General features: G+C 43.9%; 1 protein-coding gene across 3 annotated transcripts in view; it reads right to left on the bottom strand.

Annotated features, from left to right (window-relative positions):
- Positions 1–482: 482 nt before the first annotated feature.
- Positions 483–18,089, bottom strand: part of adat2 (adenosine deaminase tRNA specific 2) — a 37,432-nt gene continuing 19,825 nt past the window's right edge. For 2 of the 3 annotated variants that reach the window (XM_041216900.1, XM_041216886.1), the window contains exons 5-6: positions 12,716–12,788; positions 12,124–12,603 (exon numbers count right to left, since the gene is read on the bottom strand). In XM_041216900.1, the coding sequence (XP_041072834.1) occupies positions 12,572–12,603; positions 12,716–12,788 (105 nt within the window). In that variant the 3' untranslated portion in view covers positions 12,124–12,571. Of the gene's footprint in view, positions 2,049–12,123; positions 12,604–12,715; positions 12,789–18,089 lie in introns of those variants that run through there. The other variant, XR_005946585.1, reaches the window with a different exon arrangement.

Below are 18,089 nucleotides of genomic sequence, written 5' to 3' on the forward strand. Positions count from 1 at the left end.
ATAATTTAAACATGGAAAGCATAGTCTTACAACACAGTCTGGCTCACTGCTCTTTCACTATTGACAATTAGTATCTGGCCATGGGTTCATGGTGCAGCTACTGAAACTAGAAAGGAAAGCATCAGCCAGTCTACAAAACGGGAGTTTGTACTGTAATTGGAATGCTGGTTGCTGCTCAGCATAGATTGGTTTTAAGTCTTTTTAAAATAAATTCACTTGTTCCTGGGACATGAATGTTGCTGGTGAGGACAGCATTTGTTACCCATCCCTAAATGCCCTTGAGAAGGTAGTAATGAGCCGCTTTCTTGAACCGCTTGCAGTCCATGTAGTGTAGGTAAACCCACAGTGCTGTTAGGCAGTTCCAGTATTTTGACCTAGCGACAGTGAAGGAACGGGCGATATAGTTTAGGATGGTGTGTGGCTTGGAGGGAAACTTGCAGGCGGTGGTGTTCCCAAGCGTCTGCTGCCCTTGTCCTTCTGGGTGATAGAGGTCGTGGGTTTGGAAAGTGCTGTGAAAGGGGCCTTGGTGAGTTGCTGCAGGTATCTTGTGGATGGTACACACAGCTGCCATTGTGTGCCATTGTCATTCAAAATAAGCCTTAAGTGAATCCTAAAATAAATTCAACCTAGAATTCTACAACACAAAAAGCAACCATACGCCGGCCCACTGTGCCTGCGCTGACTCTGTGAAATAGAGATCTCATTCCAGTGCCCTGTCCCCATAGCCCTCCAAAATGTTTCCTTAGCACATTTATCAAGCTGCACTCTGATTGTAGATGTGCAATATCTTACTTGTGTCCCACTGTTAAAATTGTTACTTTTCACTGTGAGTGGTATTTATGAGGAGAATTAACACGGCAACAGTATAATCTGATGGTTTGAGTCTAGACAGGTATTGTATCCAAATCACAGATTAAAGTACCTTTGTTGAAATAACCTTGAATTCCTATTTTTACACTGAGTCAAAAATGTCAGTGAGTCATCTTCACAGCACATAACAAGCAATGTTCTCATCAAATAAATACTTGCTTCTTTTAACCTTTTGTTCCTTTTTATCTTCATTGAGATAAGAGACCATATTGTTGAGGCATTAAACATGGAGCCTACTTTCTTTACGCTACTGTTAACATCTCTCCCAGGTCTGCTGCTGTACATAATGTTACAACACTGATGCAGGCCATTCAAACGTTGGCACGCACCAGTTGGGTTATGCTCCAAAAGGGTCTCCTCCCACTCCTCTTCATCTCAGTCTATCAGCATATTCTTCTATTCCTTTCCGCCTCATGTGCTTATCTAGGTGCTTAGAATGCATCTATGCTATTCTCCTCAACTATTCCCTGTAGCAAATTCCACATTCTCACCACTCTCTAGGTAAAGAAGTTCCTCCTGAATTCCCCATTGAAGTTATTAGTATGGTCTTATAACTATGGTCCCTGGCACTTGTTTACCCCACAAGTGGAAACATTGTCGACCCTAACAAGCCCTTTCACAATCAAAGACCTCTATTAGATTATCTCTCCGCCTTCCCTTTGCTAGAGAAGAGTTCCAGCCTCTTCAGCCTGTCCTGATAGGTAGGACCTCTCATTTCTGGTATTATCCTAGTGAATTTTTTTTGCACCTTCTCCAGTGGCCGATACCCTTTTCATAATATGGTGACCACAACTGCACACAGTTCTCCAAGCACATTTCAGCTATCTTTTGTAAAGTTCCTCTTATAGGAACTAGCCCAGTTCAGATACATTGATGCATATGCAAGATATCTTAGACAATGCTGGATTTGTCAACCTTATGCGAAAAATAACTTCCAAGGTACTGAAAGTGTTCCACATTTTCCAGGCATTCATACATGGGAGAACAGACACACCCACGTCAGGGTCGTCTCACAAGCAGGCATCACAAGCAGCGAGGCTACGATCATCCACCATCGGCATCGGTGGGTTGGTCACGTAATTCGGATGTCGGATACCAGGCACCCAAAGCAGGTCGTCTTCTTCCAGTTTAGTCAGAGCAGACATGTTTGGGGGGGACACAAGCGTTTCAAGGATGTGCTGAAAGCAAACACAAAGAAATGCAACATTGGGAGACCATCGCCTCAGATTGAACCAGATGGCAGCAGCTATGGGAGGGATCCCAACATTTTGAGACCCAACGACGACAAAATGAAGAGGAAAAGCAAGAGCAGAGAAAACAACACGGCCTGACCCACAATAAAAACAGACGACCAGACAGCCCACATGGCAACACATGTCCCACGTGCCATAAAGTCTGCAGATCCTGAATCAGCCTCATCAGCCATCTTTGGACTTATGGAAGGCAATCATTCTCGCTAGTCAGGGATAGCAAATATTAGTAAGGTATGGTCCCAATACAACTCCCCATGAATCACTCTGTAAAATATCAGTTAGATACAAGAGGAAGCACCCTCCAGAATATTCCATTGCCATCCAATCTCCATTACAGAAAAATTTGGAGAACACCCATCAGCTAGGTGCAGTATAGATTGAATACAAGGTAAGGTTCTCTCCAGATTAACCACCAACTACCACATAGAAGGACAAGGGCAGCTGACACATGGGAACACCTCCCCTCCAAGTCATTCGCCATCCTGACTTGGAAATATACCGCCGTTCCTTCACTGTCGCTGGGTAAAAATCCTCGAACTCCCTCCCTAACAGCATTGCGGGTGTACCTAAACTACATGGACTGCAGCGACTCAGCTAGTTTTCTCCTCTACTCCATCCCCGTAACTCTAAACTTTTCTCTCTTTTTCTCTTTTGAAAGCCACAATTGAATCTTCTCAGGCAGTGCATTCCAGATCCTAACTGGTCACTGTGTAAAAAAATGTTTTCTCATGTTACCTTTGCTTCCTTTGCCAATTATCTTAAATCTATGCCCTCTGGAACACAGTCGTCCACTCTGTCTAAACCCCTCATAAACTTGAACGACTTTATCTAGTTGTCGTTACAGGTTAGATAAAATATAAAGCATCCTCCAAACTTCTAATCAACCACTCCTAGCGTAATATATAGAATAAATTAGATACAAGATAAAGCTCTCTCCAAAATTGTGTTAAGGTACAAGTTAACTCAGTTTTACTGCCACATCTGCATATTCCACATCAAATTTCTTGGTAAATTCTAAATCAGTTTGTGAGCTTGTCAATTACCATCAAATTGTGAACAGCTTTTCACACTGCCTCGTCATACCCAAAAATCTCACTTCACTTAACATCCTAAAATAATTAAAGAGGGGGCTTTCATCGCAATAGCTTAAATTAAATCCCCTGTGCCAAGGGTGGAAAGACACAGATTTAACCAGAGAACACAAATTTAAAAACCGGAGGAGAGATGAGTTTTTTTTTGCAACTCAGCAGGCTGAGTTTAGTGGAGCCCTCTGGAGCAGACATGGTGGAGTGCAGGGGGGGGACACATGGGAGAATCGGGCTGGGGTACCCACATTGGAAGACAGGAAAACTGCCCCCCCAATTAAGTTGGGGGCGTGAGGGCCCGATGTGGGAATCCCCACTGCTGCCTGTGGGAAGGCAGTTAGGCTCATCAATGAGCCACTTCAAGCCAATTATCCCTGAGCCCACTGGAATTTGGTCATGGCTCAGGGATTCTCCCGAATTCACACAGCTCTCCTGTGCTGCCTGATGAAGGATGCCCAGCAAAGGCTGTCAGGTTTGCCTGCAGCAATCTTGGGGGGGGGGGGGGGGGGGACACCAATGAAATCTACCTGCCCGGTCCTTTCACGTGACCCCTATGCCACCCTCACTCGTCTGTATCCTGGGGTCCAGCGTCGATCCCGGGGCTGGGCCTCAGTGCATTACCGACAGCGGCCACCTCTCTGGGTGGTGCTGCCTGCAATGGATAGCTGCTGGCCTCTGATTGGCCAGCAGCTCTCGGGCATGGAATTTCTGCACGCCAGGGTCTTTAATCGTGTGGGAGGCCCAATGCTGGCCAATGAAGTGCCTGATCAGCACTTAGTTGTGTCGGGTCTTCCCTTCGGAGGGAACGTGGGGTTCCTGCTAATTCTCCAACTGGTGAGAAGAGGATCTACGTCACTATAACAAAATCCAGCTCAGTGAGTAATGATCTGAAATGCACTGCCTGAAAGGGTAAAGGAGATTTAATAGTAACTTTCAAAATAGAACTAGATTTGTAAATAAGAAATTTCAGGGAAAAAGGCATGTGGGGCTAATTGGATAGCTATTTCAGATAGCTGTCGCAAATGCGATGGGCTAAATGGCCTCCTTCTGTGCTGCACACCCCTAATCCGAGTTAATCCTATAGTTTTAAAGCTGTTTTCCAGTGAGATTCACACACACAGTGGCTTGAATTTGAATTGCCAGCATGTTTCAGATGGGAAACTATGCTCTCCCACCTGCACAACCATGACAGAGTGAGACCCAGCTGATTCTAACTGACCCGCACAAAACTCAGCCAATAAGAAGTTCCCCGGATACCTATGAAGCAATTGTATCAATGCACTGAGCCAGTTCCACCCGCCTACACGTTTATGTGGTGAAGCAGACGACTGGAGCTAGAGGTTGCTTGGTCAATGGGAGGTCAGGGGGACTCTGGTGCTGTCTGAGTTCCAGAAGTCACCTTCTTCATGGTGGTGATTGCAATGGACCGTGGCCAAACTGTAAAGAGTACCTCTAGAATTAACAAAGCAATGTTTTTTTAAGTGCTTTGATTCAATTCACATTCACTGTGCTCCAGCTTTCTGTTTAAAATTGTGTTTGATGTTACATTGCCCAGCTTTGGATCATAACCTACATTCCAACAGTGACTACACTTAATATGCACAAAGTCCCATTCCCTATCGCTCCTGTGCTCACTGCCTTGTGTTTGCTTTTGGTTAAGTAACATCTTGGCTTGAAAATTCTCATCCTTGTTTTCAAACCCATCCATGATGGAATGGGGAATGGCCTCTCAGGGGAAAGCAGCAACAGCCAAATTCGTTGCACCATGGTTGACTCTGCTGCACAGGGGAGGAGTGAAAAGTGTGGGAATGCAGCAGTTATAGGGAATTCAATTGTAAGGGGAATAGGTAGGCGTTTCTGTGGCCACAAACGAGACTCCAGGATTGGTATGTTGCCTCCCTGGTGCTAGGGTCAAGGATGTCTCAGAGTGGCTACAGGACATTCTGAAGGGGGAGGGTGAACAGCCAGTGGCTGTGGTACACGTTGGTACAAACGACATAGGTTAAAAAAAGGGATGAAGTCCTAAAAGCAGAATATCGGGAGTTAGGAAGTAAGTTGAAAAGTAGGACCTCAAAGGTAGTGATCTCAGGATTACTACCAGTGCCACGTGCTAGTCAGAGTAGAAATAGCAGGATATATCGGATGGATACGTGGCTGAAGAGATGGTGTGAGGGGGAGGGTTTCAGATTCCTGGGGCATTGGGACCTGCTCTGGGGGAAGTGGGTCCAGTACAAACTGGACGGGTTACACCTGGGCAGGACGGGGACTGCTGTCCTAGGGGCAATATTTGCTAGGGTGGTTGGGGAGGGTTTAAACTAAAATGGCAGGGAGATGGGAACCTATGCAAGGAGTCAGAGGAAGGGGGATCTAGGACAAGAACAAAAGACAGAAAGGGGAATAACAAAAATGATAGGCAAAGGAATCAAAGGCAAGAATCAAACAGGGCGTCAGTGAAAAATAGTGGGAGCGGGACAAGTAATGTTAAAAAGACAAGCCTTAAGGCTTTGTGCCTTAACACGAGGAGCATTTGCAATAAAGTGGATAAATTAACTGTGCAAATAGATGTAAACAGGTATGATATAGTCAGGATTACAGAGACAAGGCTGCAGGGTGATCAGGGATGGGAACTAAACATCCAATGGTATTCAGTATTTAGGAAGGACAGACAAAAGGGAAAAGGCGATGGAGTGCATTGCTGGTTAAAGAGGAAATTAAAGCAATAGAGGGGAAAGATATTAGCTCCGACGATGTGGAATCTGTATGGGTAGAACTGAGAAACACAAAGGGGCAAAAAACGTTAGTGGGGGTTGTATATAGACCTCCAAACTGTAGTGGTGATGTTGGGAATGGCATTAAACAAGAAATTAGAGACGCATGCAATAAAGGAACATCTGTAATTATGGGTGACTTTAATCTGCATATAGATCGGGCAAATCAAATTAGTAACAATACCGTAGAGGTGGAATTCCTGGAGTGAAGACGGGATGGTTTTCTGGGCCAATACATTGAGGAACCAACTAGGCCATCCTAGACTGAGTATTGTGTAATGAGAAAGGAATAATTGGCAATCTAGTTGTGCAAGGCCCCTTGGGGACAAACGACCGTAATATTATAGAATTCTTCATCAAGATGGAGAGTGGAATAGTTGATTCTGAGACTAGGCTTCTGAATCTTAATAAAGGAAACTACGATGGTATGAGGCGTGAGTTGGCTATGATGGTTTGGGAAATGTTAGGCAATGGCAAACATTCAGAGAGCGCATAGTTGAACTGGAACAATTGTTTATTCCTGTCTGGCGTAAAAGTAAAACAGGAAAGGTGGCCAAACCATGGCTTACAAGGAAAATTAGATCCAAGGGAGAGGCATACAAATTGGCCAGAAAAATCAACAAACCTGAGGATTGGGAGCAGTTTAGAATTCAGCAAAAGAGGACCAAGGGATTGATTAAGAAAGGAAAAATAGAGTACGAGAGTAAGCCTGCGGGGAACATAAAAACTGACTGTAAAAGTTTCTATAGGTATGTGAAGAGAAAAAGATTGGTGAAGACAAATGTCTTACAGTCAGAAACAGGGGAATTTATAATGGGGAACAAAGAAATGGCTGACCAACTAAATACATACTTTGGTTCTGTCTTCACAAAGGAAGACACAAATAGCACACCAGAAATGTTGGGGAACACAGGGTTTAGTGAGAGGGAGGGACTGAAAGAAACGAGTATTAGTAGGGAAATGGTATTAGGGAAATTGATGGGATGGAAGGCCGATAAATCCCCAGGGCCTGATAATCTACATCCCAGAGTACTTAAGGAAGCGGCCCTAGAAATAGTGGATGCATTGATGGTCATCTTCCGAGATTCAATAGACTCTGGAACAGTTCCTACAGGTTGGAGGGTAGCTAATGTAACCCCACTATTTAAAAAGGGAGGTAGAGAGAAAACAGGTAACATAGACCAGTCAGCCTGACTTCAGTAGTGGGGAAAATTCTAGAGCCCATTATAAAAGATTTAATAGCTGAGCACTTGGAAAACAGTGGCAGAATCAGACAGAGTCAGCATGGATTTACGAAAGGGAAATCATGCTTGACATATCTACTGGAATTTTTTGAGGATGTTACTAGTAGAGATGATGAGGGGGAGCCAGTGGATGTGGTTTATTTGGACTTTCAGAAAGCTTTCGACAAAGTCCCACATAAGAGATTAAAGCACATGGGATTGGGGATAGTGTATAGATGGATAGAAAACTGGTTGGCAGACAGGAAACAAAGAGTAGGAATAAACGGGTCTTTTTCCGAATGGCAGGCAGTGACTAGTGGGATACCGCAGGGATCGGTGCTGGGACCCCAGCTATTCACAATATATATTAATGATTTAGATGTGGGAGCTAAATGTAATATCTCCAAATTTGCAGATGACACAAAGCTGGGTGGGAAGGTGAGCTGTGAGGAGGATGCAGAGATGCTTCAGTGTGATTTGGACAAGCTGAGTGAGTGGGCAAATGCATGGCAGATGCAGTATAATGCAGATAAATGTGAGGTTATCCACTTTGGTAGCAAAAACAGGAAGGCAGATTATTATCTGAATGGCTATAAATTGAGGAGGGGAATGTGCAACGAGACCTGGGTGTCCTCGTACACCAGTCGCTGAAGGTAATCATGCAGGTGCAGCAGGCGGTAAAGAAGGCAAATGGTATGTTGGCCTTTAATAGTAAGAGGATTCGCGTATAGGAACAGGGATGTCTTGCTGCAATTGTACAGGGCCTTGGTGAGACCATACCTGGAATATTGTGTGCAGTTTTGGTCTCCTTATCTGAGGAAGGATGTACTTGCTATAGAGGGAGTGCAGCGAAGGTTTACCAGACTGATCCCTGGGATAGCAGGACTGACATATCAGGAGATTGGGTCGGTTAGGATTATATTCGCTGGAGTTCTGAAGAATGAGGGGGGATCTCATAGAAACCTATAAAATTCTAACAGGACTAGACAGGGTAGATGCAGGAAGGATGTTCCCGATAGTGGGGGAGTCCAGAACCGGGGGTCACAGTCTGAGGATACGGGGTAGACCATTTAGGACTGAGATGAGGAGAAATTTCTTCACCCAGAGAGTGGTGAGCCTGTGGAATTCGCTACCACGGAGAGTAATTGAGGGCAAAATAGTGTATGTTTTCAAGAAGGAATTAGGTATAGCACTTGGGGCGAAAGGGATCAAAGGATATGGGAAGAAAGTGGGAGCAGGCTATTGAGTTGGATGATCAACCATGATCATAATGAATGGCAGAGCAGACTCAAAGGGCTGAATGGCCTACTCCTGCTCCTATTTTCTATGATCTCGCCCCTCCCTATCTCTGTAATCTCTGCCAGCCCTACAACCCTTTGAGATATCTGTGCTTGTCTAATTCCAGCCTCTTGCGCATCCCCGATTTTTAATTCCTCTGCCATTGGTGGCCATGCCTTTAGCTGCTGTGGCTCTAAGCTCTGGAATTCCTTCCCTTAAACATATCCGTGTTTCCACCACCCTTTCCTCCTCCAAGACACTCCTTAAAAGCTACCTTTGGCCATCCAACAGCTCCTTATGCTGCTCGGCGTCAAAATTTAACGATAATGCTCCTGCAAAGTGGCTTGGGACATTTTACTACGTTAAAGGCATTATATAAGTACAGAATTCATCCCACCCTCCTAACTGGAGACACAGCAAACTATGGCTTCACAGTGCCCTGCACAGATCTGGACTCACAATCAGACACATGGCCATTTCTCATCCTGTCCTCCAGCCACACACACCAGATGCAGCATTACTCATGGATATACCACGATCACGCCCAATCCCTTTTGAATCACAAATGACTCTAGGAAACAAAGTTAAGACAGATACACTCGGCTGTCTGAATTACGTCAGTTCAACTGGTCTATATTGGCGTCTATGCTCCACACGAACCTCCTCCCATCTTCGTCATTTAACTCTATCAACAAAACAATCTAACCTTCCCTTAAAGGTACCAGTGGTATTTGCCTCAACATCTACAAGTCACAGCAAGTTCCACATCCTCGCCACTCTCTGGGTGGTTTCTCCTGAATTCCCTACTGGATTCATTAGTGACTATCTTGCATGCTCATGACCCCTGGGTTTTGGACTCTGCCACAAGCGGGAAACATCTTCTTTACAATCCCCTTATCAAACCTTTACATAATTTTAAGATCTCTTCCTGGTTTCTCAAGTAAAAGTTCAAACAGAAAATTTTGAAGGGTGCAGCAGTCCATCAGCAATTGAGAAAAACCATTTGAGATGGGAAGCTTTATCAATGATAAAAGATGCAGGCCAAAATGTTAACCTATCTCTTTTCAAATCTCAGCCTGTCATTTCCCCTCCCTCTGTAACCTCCTTTGGCCCTACAAGCCTGTAAGATCAATTCTACCCTCCTATTAAATTTCATTATTTTCTAAGCGGATCGCAAATCTTTTTATCTTATTGGCTAATTTTCTCTCTAGCCCCCTCAGAATCCGTGCCCGTTTCTTGACCTAGTCTCCTATTATACAAGCACTCTCCTGAGGTAGCAGTGGGCATTTACAGAAAAAGATCCCAACTTGGCCTCCAAATGCTGCGAAGGACACTTTGCCTCTTTTATTGCCCAGAACTCAATATTTCAGCATCTGCTTGCCCAGCTCAATGTGGTAGAACTGTAACAAAACCTCAAATACATAGGAAAGGTGTAAGGATCCTTGGGAGGGTGCAGAGTTTTACCAGAATGGTCCCAGAGATGAGGGACTTTAGCACAGTGTTACTTTGGAGAAGCCAAGTTTGTTCTCCTTGGAGAAAAGGAGGTTGAGGCGATATTTGGAAGAAGTGTACACACTTAACGACAGGTTTACATAAGGTGGACAAAGGCCATTAGTTGATGGTACAAGGACTAGGAGACACATATCTAATGTTTTGGGAAGAGACACAGAAGAACTTTTTGACACAGCGAGTGTTAATGGTCTGCAAGTTGCTGCCTCCGAGGGTGATGGAAGCAGAGGTGATCAATGATTTCAAAAGGAAACTGGGCGAGACCTTGAGGGAAATAAACTTGCAGGGGTCCAGGGATAGAGTTGTAGAATGCAACTGACTGGATTTCTCTACAATTAGCAGGCATGGATGGGCTCTACAGTTAAACAGGCTCCTTCTGTGTCGTAACGACACCGAACCACTCCTCTGCACCCCTATTCTCATCGGCCCATCACTGGTGGCCGTGCTTTCAGCCCTAAACTCCAAAATGTCCTCACTAAACTTCTCTGGCAGTCTGTCCTCTAGGAGGCTCCTAATTACCTACTTCCTTGACTGTGCATTTGGTCATCTGCCCTAACGTGTGGCTCAGTGTCAAATTTTGTCTGAATGTGTTACTGTGAATCACTTTGGGATGCATTAAACATGTTAAGGGCTTTACCTAAATGCAAGTTATGATTGTTTTCAGATGCTAATGGATCTATTGTGCATTTTGTCATTCTCAGTATTCATTGTAGGCTTCCAGTGTTGAGTTTTCAATTTCTAATCTTTACCTGTGATGTTTTTGAACCATGACCTCCTTTCTAATTGACTACACTAATCACTGGAGTCAGATAGTCAAACGGTCTTACAGCAATGCAACATTGACCGTAAACTTCCATTTTACTTCCACCGGGTTCCTGGAGTCTACTCAAAGTTTAATGCTTCCCTGCCTCCCTATATTTTCCCATCCCTTCAGTTATTCACACTATCCAGGTGAAATGTGAAACCTGGCAAAAATGGAGCAGGTAGGCAGTTAATACTAAATGGGAGACATACCCACTGATGTCTCGTTCTCACCCACAGATGTCCTGTTCCTACTCACACGATGTCCCGTTCTCACCCACAGATGTTCCATTTTAATCCACTCTTCCAAACAAGCCGGTAAGACACAGAGTGGAAACCGGCAGAGAATGCAGGTACAGGAGGCCATTCAGCCCCTCAAGCCTGCTTCCCCATTCAATCGATCATGGCCGATCTATAACTGCTCTGGATCTTAATTTCATTTCACATTCCATAACCCTTTCCTAATAAAAATATATCAGTCTCAGTGAATGAAATTTTCAAATGACTCCCTACATCCACAGCTTTTTGGGGGAGTACTCCAGATTACCACTGTCATTTGAGTAAAAAATTGTTGCCTGAAATCACCCCTGGATGGCTTAGCTCTAATTCTGAGCTCGTGTCCCCTTGTTCTGGACTCCCCTCACCAGAGGAAATAGTTTTCTTCTATCTGTCCTGTCACTCCTCTAACCATCTTAAACGCCTCAATTAGATCAAGGAAATACAAGCTTTGCCTATGCAATCCACCTTCATAATTTAACCATTTTATCCCTGGTATCATTCTGCTGAATTAGTGCTGTATCACCTTCAAGGCAAATATATCCTCCCTGAGATTCACTCTTTATTTATATAGATCAAGTTCCAATGATTTAATCGGGATAGACCGCTATTTCGACTGGTGGTCTAAAAGGGGCAGTGGTTGGAGCTTTCTTACGAGGACATCCTAGTGAGAAAGGGATCCTGGGCCAGAAGAGCCTCAAATAGCTAAGTAGTTAACTCCTGAGTAAGCCCAGCCAGGGGCTGAGGGAGTGGTAGTCATTGAATTAAAGTGAGTCCAGTATTGCTGCATAGCTCGTAGGAGCTGATCTCTCTGCCCCAACCTCTAAGACCAAGTCCAGTTGCGAAATCCCCACAATCATGATCACTGAGATTAGCCACATTAGCACATAACACAAGTTGGATCTGGGAGTGTCCTTGCTTGTTTGGGCTCAGTGACTTACTACTTTGCTCAGATGAAATGAATGATATTGTGCCATCGCTACCAGTGTTCATGTGCTGGCTTTCAAACTAACCTTGATTCCTTACATGCCGATTAGAGCAATTGGAAAACACGGAGATATTTTTGTTCACTTAGAAAAAGTTTATCAAAATTTCATAATTTATTAGGAACAACGGCAACAAAAAATAAAAATTCTATTCAAAACTTTGAATGCAATGTGCAAATATGATGTATTAAAATCACCAGACTGGTAGAGTATAGATCAACGCCTGCAATCCCCACTTGCAAGACTCCCAGACTTGACTGATAGGCATGGGTCAGAGAGGTAACTGTATGTCAGATCAACTTATAATGGTGTCACCGGTTACCTGTGGAAAGACAGACCAGGAGAGACTGGTGGCGCCACATGGAGAGGCAGGCTGAAACATAGAGCTATTGCTCAAGAATCCTGGCATTTATTTTTAATGCCACCATCTTTCACCCCGACCAACATCTAACTGGTTATTTCTTTCCACTGTCAAGTAGGTTCCAACACTTCTTTTTGGTGACATCAGCATCAAGGAGACATTCATTGCTTCTTCCGTACTTTTGATTTTGGCGCTGTTGTGAGAAAAGGAAATTACTTTTTTTAAAAGGGCAGCTTGTAAATTGTTTTTTGTGTGTGCATAAAATATATAAATATTGTATAAAGGGACACTTAGAGGATACGGACCATTGGGGTTTTCAGCTTTGTAGAAGGTCTTTAACAGTTCAACAGCTTCCTCAGCTCTGTAGCCCCCTATGCACTGCAACAAGAAAGAAACAGAGACTGGTATTTATGTAAGTAATTAGTCCATAAAGAAGCATTGGCATTTCTCTCTATTAGAGAGAGAATTGGTTATATATAGCTTAAGGGACATCACTCCACAAGCATGGGCAAGGGCAAGCTCCCATGTACTACCACAGAACGGGGACTGAACCCACACCGCTGGTGTCAGCGCATCACACCCTAGCCGTCTAGCCAACCGAGCTCATTGCACCCCCATCAGTGACCATGGAACATCTCAAATCTGGTTTACAGCCAATGAAGTACTTTTGAGGTGTAGCTACTGTTGTAACGTAGGGAACATGACCACTACCATCTAGGACAAGGGCAGCTGACAGATTGGAACACTACCACCTGGAAGATCCCTTCCAAGTCACCCACAATCCTGACTTGGAACTATATAACTGTTCTTTCAGTGTCGCTGCCTCAAAATCCTGGAACTTTCTCCCCAACAGCACTGTGGGTGTACCTACACCACAGGGACTGCAGCGGTTCAAGAAGGCAGCTCACCACCACCTTCTCAAGGGCAGCTAGGGGTGGGCAATAAATACTGGCCCAGCCAGCGAAGCCCACATCCCATGAATGAATAAAAAAAAACACTAAGTTCCCACAAACAGTGATGGAGTTAATGGCTAAATAATCTGTTTTGTGTGTTGGTTGGGGGTAAGTATTGGCTAGAACACCAGTGAGATCTCGCCTGCTCTTCAAATAGTGTCTTGAAATAATTTAAGTCCACTTGAGGGGCCAAACGGAGCTCCAGTTTAACATCTCATCAGAACGACAGTATCTTTGACAGTGTAGTACTCCCCCAGTACTGCACTGGGAGCATCAGCCTCAATTTTACACCCTGAAGTAGGTTTTCAACCAGTGTCTTTCTAACTCAGATGCAAAAGTGCTGCTCGCTCTGCCACATTAGACACCAAGAGAGCAAAGGAGTCAACTCTTTATACAAAGTTGTCAAACTGCTTTCAATCTTGCCACAAGAAATAAATATAATTACTGACGCAGCATTTGGACCTGTCGGGATGTTAAGCGACACCTGGTACTTTGAGGAAGCTGGACATATCTAGGCGCTGGGATTTGGAGTTGCCAGGTCACTTTAATTGGCTTAACTCTTGTTGGCTTTCAGTCACTTAATCAGAATCTGACATCGAATCTCTGGCCAATTGTGAATGGTGGTGCATGCAGGCTGACTGGCCCATTCTGGCAATATCAACAGCCAGAAAATGATCCGTGAAAACAGGATTTTCCATGCTGCTGGCAAGAGAGTGCAATGCAGGAAGCGATTTATCCCCAAAGAAACACCAATAAAAACAGCACAAGTGACATTCTTGGCTCCAGGAATGCAATGTCACCCCTATCTGTTGACTTTGGGTATTACACACTCGTATAAGTACACACACACACACATTTATTTATATATATATATATATATATATATATATATATACACACACAAGCAAATAATATTTGGACATAGGCCTCCAATGAGATTCAAAGGCCAAGTCCAACATTGTGATTTTATCCCCGAGATGGCTGGAATTAAGCCTTGGTAGTGGGAGTTAATAGGAAGGTTAATTCCTTCAGTGCCAACAAGCATTGTGCGAAGGCAAAATGGGGCTGCTGCAAATACTGTGGAGGGAGTTTAATGCAACAGTCTGCTACATAACTGAATCTGCTCCAGAGAGATGGGATAAATGTCCTTGTGCACTCTCTCTGATAACGGAATACTCCAGGCCCACAGTGAATTCAAGTACATCTTGACACATTTGTCCTTTAAAGTCTTACAAGATGAAAAGGTGATGGGAGCTGGAGATGAAATCCTTCACTTGGCAATGTCGCAGATGTAGTTGAGGATACGGAAGCAGTTACACATTATGGGTCTCTCTCTACCGGTGAGAGATGTTCCATTACTATCAGACAATGAGCTAAGGCACTTAAATACATTGCCTGAGCATCCCACCCCGCATCAGGGACGTCTACAAGATGGTGATTTCAATCGAGACCAATAATCAGGTTTAAAATCTAAACTTAATTTTTGGAATAACTTTGAAAATGAAAGCCAAGTCTAATGAGAACATATTTAAGAATATTTCTCTATATTAAAAACCTCGCTTTCTGTCTGCACTTTTGTGCTATTTTCCCATTATCAATTCCAAAAGTCTGAATTCAAAAAGAAACTGTCTATGTAAACAGTTCATACTGTAATTACACCCTCCTGCCAGTGCAGGCACTGTCGCACCCTAGTTTTGTGTCTTCAAGCTTCTCTGCCAGCGATGCAGAGAAACTAGTATACACCAACCAATTTCTTGTTTTCACAATGCTGCTGAACAATAAATAGTAATGTAAGAGAGTCTAACTAGGATACAAGAGCAAAGGGATCTGGAGATATAGATACACAAATCACTAAAAGTAGCGATGCAGGTTAATAAGGCAATTTAAATAAACAAAGCATTAGGGATTGGTTCTAGAGGGATAGATCTAAAAACTGAGAAGTTATGTTCAATGTGTATAGAACCTTGGTTAAACTACGCTTGGAGCACTGTGCACAGATCTGGTCTCCACATTATGAAAAGAATGAAATGATGAAAAAGCACTGGAGAAAAAAAAAAATATATATATACCAAATTATAAGGAGGACACCAGAACTAAGAGCTTCTAACTATCAGAAAAGATTGATCAGGATGAAGCTTTTTTTCTTTAGGAAAAAAGAAAACTGAAGGGCGATCTGACAGAGGGCTTAAAGATTATGAAGGGGTTTGATAGGGATGACACAGAGAAAGCATTTCCACTTCTGGAGGGAGGTAAAAACTAGGGGCTGTAAATATAAGATAGTCATGAATAAACTCAATAGGAAATTAAGAAGCAATTTCTTTTCCCAGAGTGATGAGAATGTGGAACTCACTGCCACAGGGAGTAGTTGAGGAAAATTGCATGGGTACCTTTAAAAGGATGTTTGATAAACATGTGAAGCAGAAAGCAATAGAAGGTTATGCTGATAGGGTAAAATGAAAAGGGGCGGGAGGAGGTGCATGTGGAGCATAAACACCGGCATAAGCCAGTTAGAGCGAATGGCCTGTTTCTGTGCTTACAAGATGCTCTGCAGAAACTCACCAAGGCTCCTTCAACAGCACCTTCCAAACCCACGATCACTACCATCTAGAAGGACAAAGGCAGCAGATACATGGGAACACCACCACCTGGAAGTTCCCCTCCAAGCCACTTACCATACTGACTTGGAAATAGATTGCCGTTCCTTCACTGTCACTGGGTCAAAATCCTGGAACTCCCTTCCTAACAGCACTGTGAGCGTACCTACACCACATGGACTGCAATGGTTCAAGAAGGCAGCTCACCACCACCTTCTCGAGGGCAACGAGAGATGGGCAAATGCAGGCCCAGCCAGTGAAGCCCACATCCCTTGAATGAAGTAAAACATTGTGTAATTCTATGAAAATAAATGATACTAGGGTAGAACGTATGACTTTCAAATGGAGAACACATTACATCTGCATAATCTGGTCCACTCACACCCTGCCCTGGCAGCACCTGAAGACCACATCTGGTCTCGGCTTTCTGTGCACAACTCATTGACTACGTTGATGGTGGTGTCACTGTATGTTGCAATGCCCTTTGAAACTCCAACTGCAGTACATTTAAGCCAATCTCAATTAAGTTTATCGTAGGTATAAGCCAACATCATGGGGAATGCTAGTCCTCCAGAAGTCAGCACTAAGGTCATATGCAACATTAAGTAGGCACTCTATCAGAGACAGCACATGGCTATGTGTGAAATGGAACAGCCACAGTTTAAGCATGTACTAAGGTGGGGCAAAGGTCCCTCATTCATTCCCTTGTTATTGCATATTTTGTGCCAATTTCACTCAGGTATTTGCTGTCAAACATGCAGTCTAATAATCTAGTTTATTTTTCTCCAAATTTACTTTCTCACAGAAAATTGTGACCAACATCAAAGCTCAGTAGCAGAATATATATTTTCTGCCACATGCCATAACAGGCAGTGTTATAAAACAGCGAATCCTCGGACTCACTGTGAGTTATACCACAGATCTACGGAATCTGAAATAAGCTAGCTGAACTGCCTCCAGTCTCGGACGCTAAAAGTGGTTATGCTTCTCACCCCATCTCCTCCAGTGCACAAACATCTCTTGCTTCCAACAGGCCATTTAGCCCACCATGCACTTTTCACCACCAGACTTGACTACTCTGCTGCTTCCTGGCCGACCACCCCCTTCTCCAGCCTCCAGAAACTTCAATTCATCCAAAGATCTGCTTTCTGTACTGGATCCCGCACTGTCCTACTTGCTCACCATCCGCGGTAACCTCCTCTAGCCATACAATTCTCTCCAGAATTCTTCTGCCCCTCTGAATCTGGCCTTTTCAGCATATACCTGTTCCTCCTACACTTCACAACTGACACTCTCTAGAATTCTCTCCTTAAGCTTCCTTGCCTCTCATACCCACCTTATGCCACGTCATTGACCAAGCATTTGGTTACCCGTGCTAATCTCTCCGCTTCCTCAGAGTACGGTTTTCCTTCTGTCTCAGTGGAGTGCTTTGAGAGCTTTTCCACATTAAAAGCGCTATACAATTGCAAATTGCCATTGTTGCTCCAGTACAGCACGAGGAATCTCAGCAAGCACTGTTGCGTCGTGGAGCTGGGGCTCGACTGAGATGTGAGGAAATTCCCTCACTCTGTGGGCTCCAGACTCCAGAGAACCGTGGGGATTCCCTACCCCAGAGGGTTGTGGATACTCAGTCTTTGAGTATTGAAGGCTGAGATTGCTAGAATTTTGGGCACTAAGGGAACCGGAAGATCAGCCATAACCTTGCTGAATGACAGAGCAGGCCCAAGGGGCTGCATAGCCTAATCCTATTTCTTCTAAAAGTTAGCTGTTTGGTCAGATAGACTGATATGGCTTGAAGTTTTGTTAAACTTTTCACTTCTTAAATATAAATTAAGATACCCCAAAGATACAGTTAGCACATGAACTGGCCAATGTTGTTTCAGTTTTGACCCTTACCGGGTTGGGGCAATGACAAAAGTTCCCAAAGGTGAGAGTGCTATCGCATGAGCTAAGGTGGACACAAAGTACCGGTCAAAAAAAAATTGTGTGAAGATTTCCCCTGCTTCATGTTCCTAGCAAAGCCACACGCGTGATGTTGCTAGTAATACTGAACAAAGGAAATTTTCACGAGTACATTGACAATGCCACAACACAAAGGGACCAGGGGGGGTTTTAACCTACAGTGGAGAAGT

The sequence above is a fragment of the Carcharodon carcharias genome, chromosome 2 (genome assembly GCF_017639515.1).
Source record: "Carcharodon carcharias isolate sCarCar2 chromosome 2, sCarCar2.pri, whole genome shotgun sequence".
NCBI lineage: Eukaryota > Metazoa > Chordata > Chondrichthyes > Lamniformes > Lamnidae > Carcharodon > Carcharodon carcharias.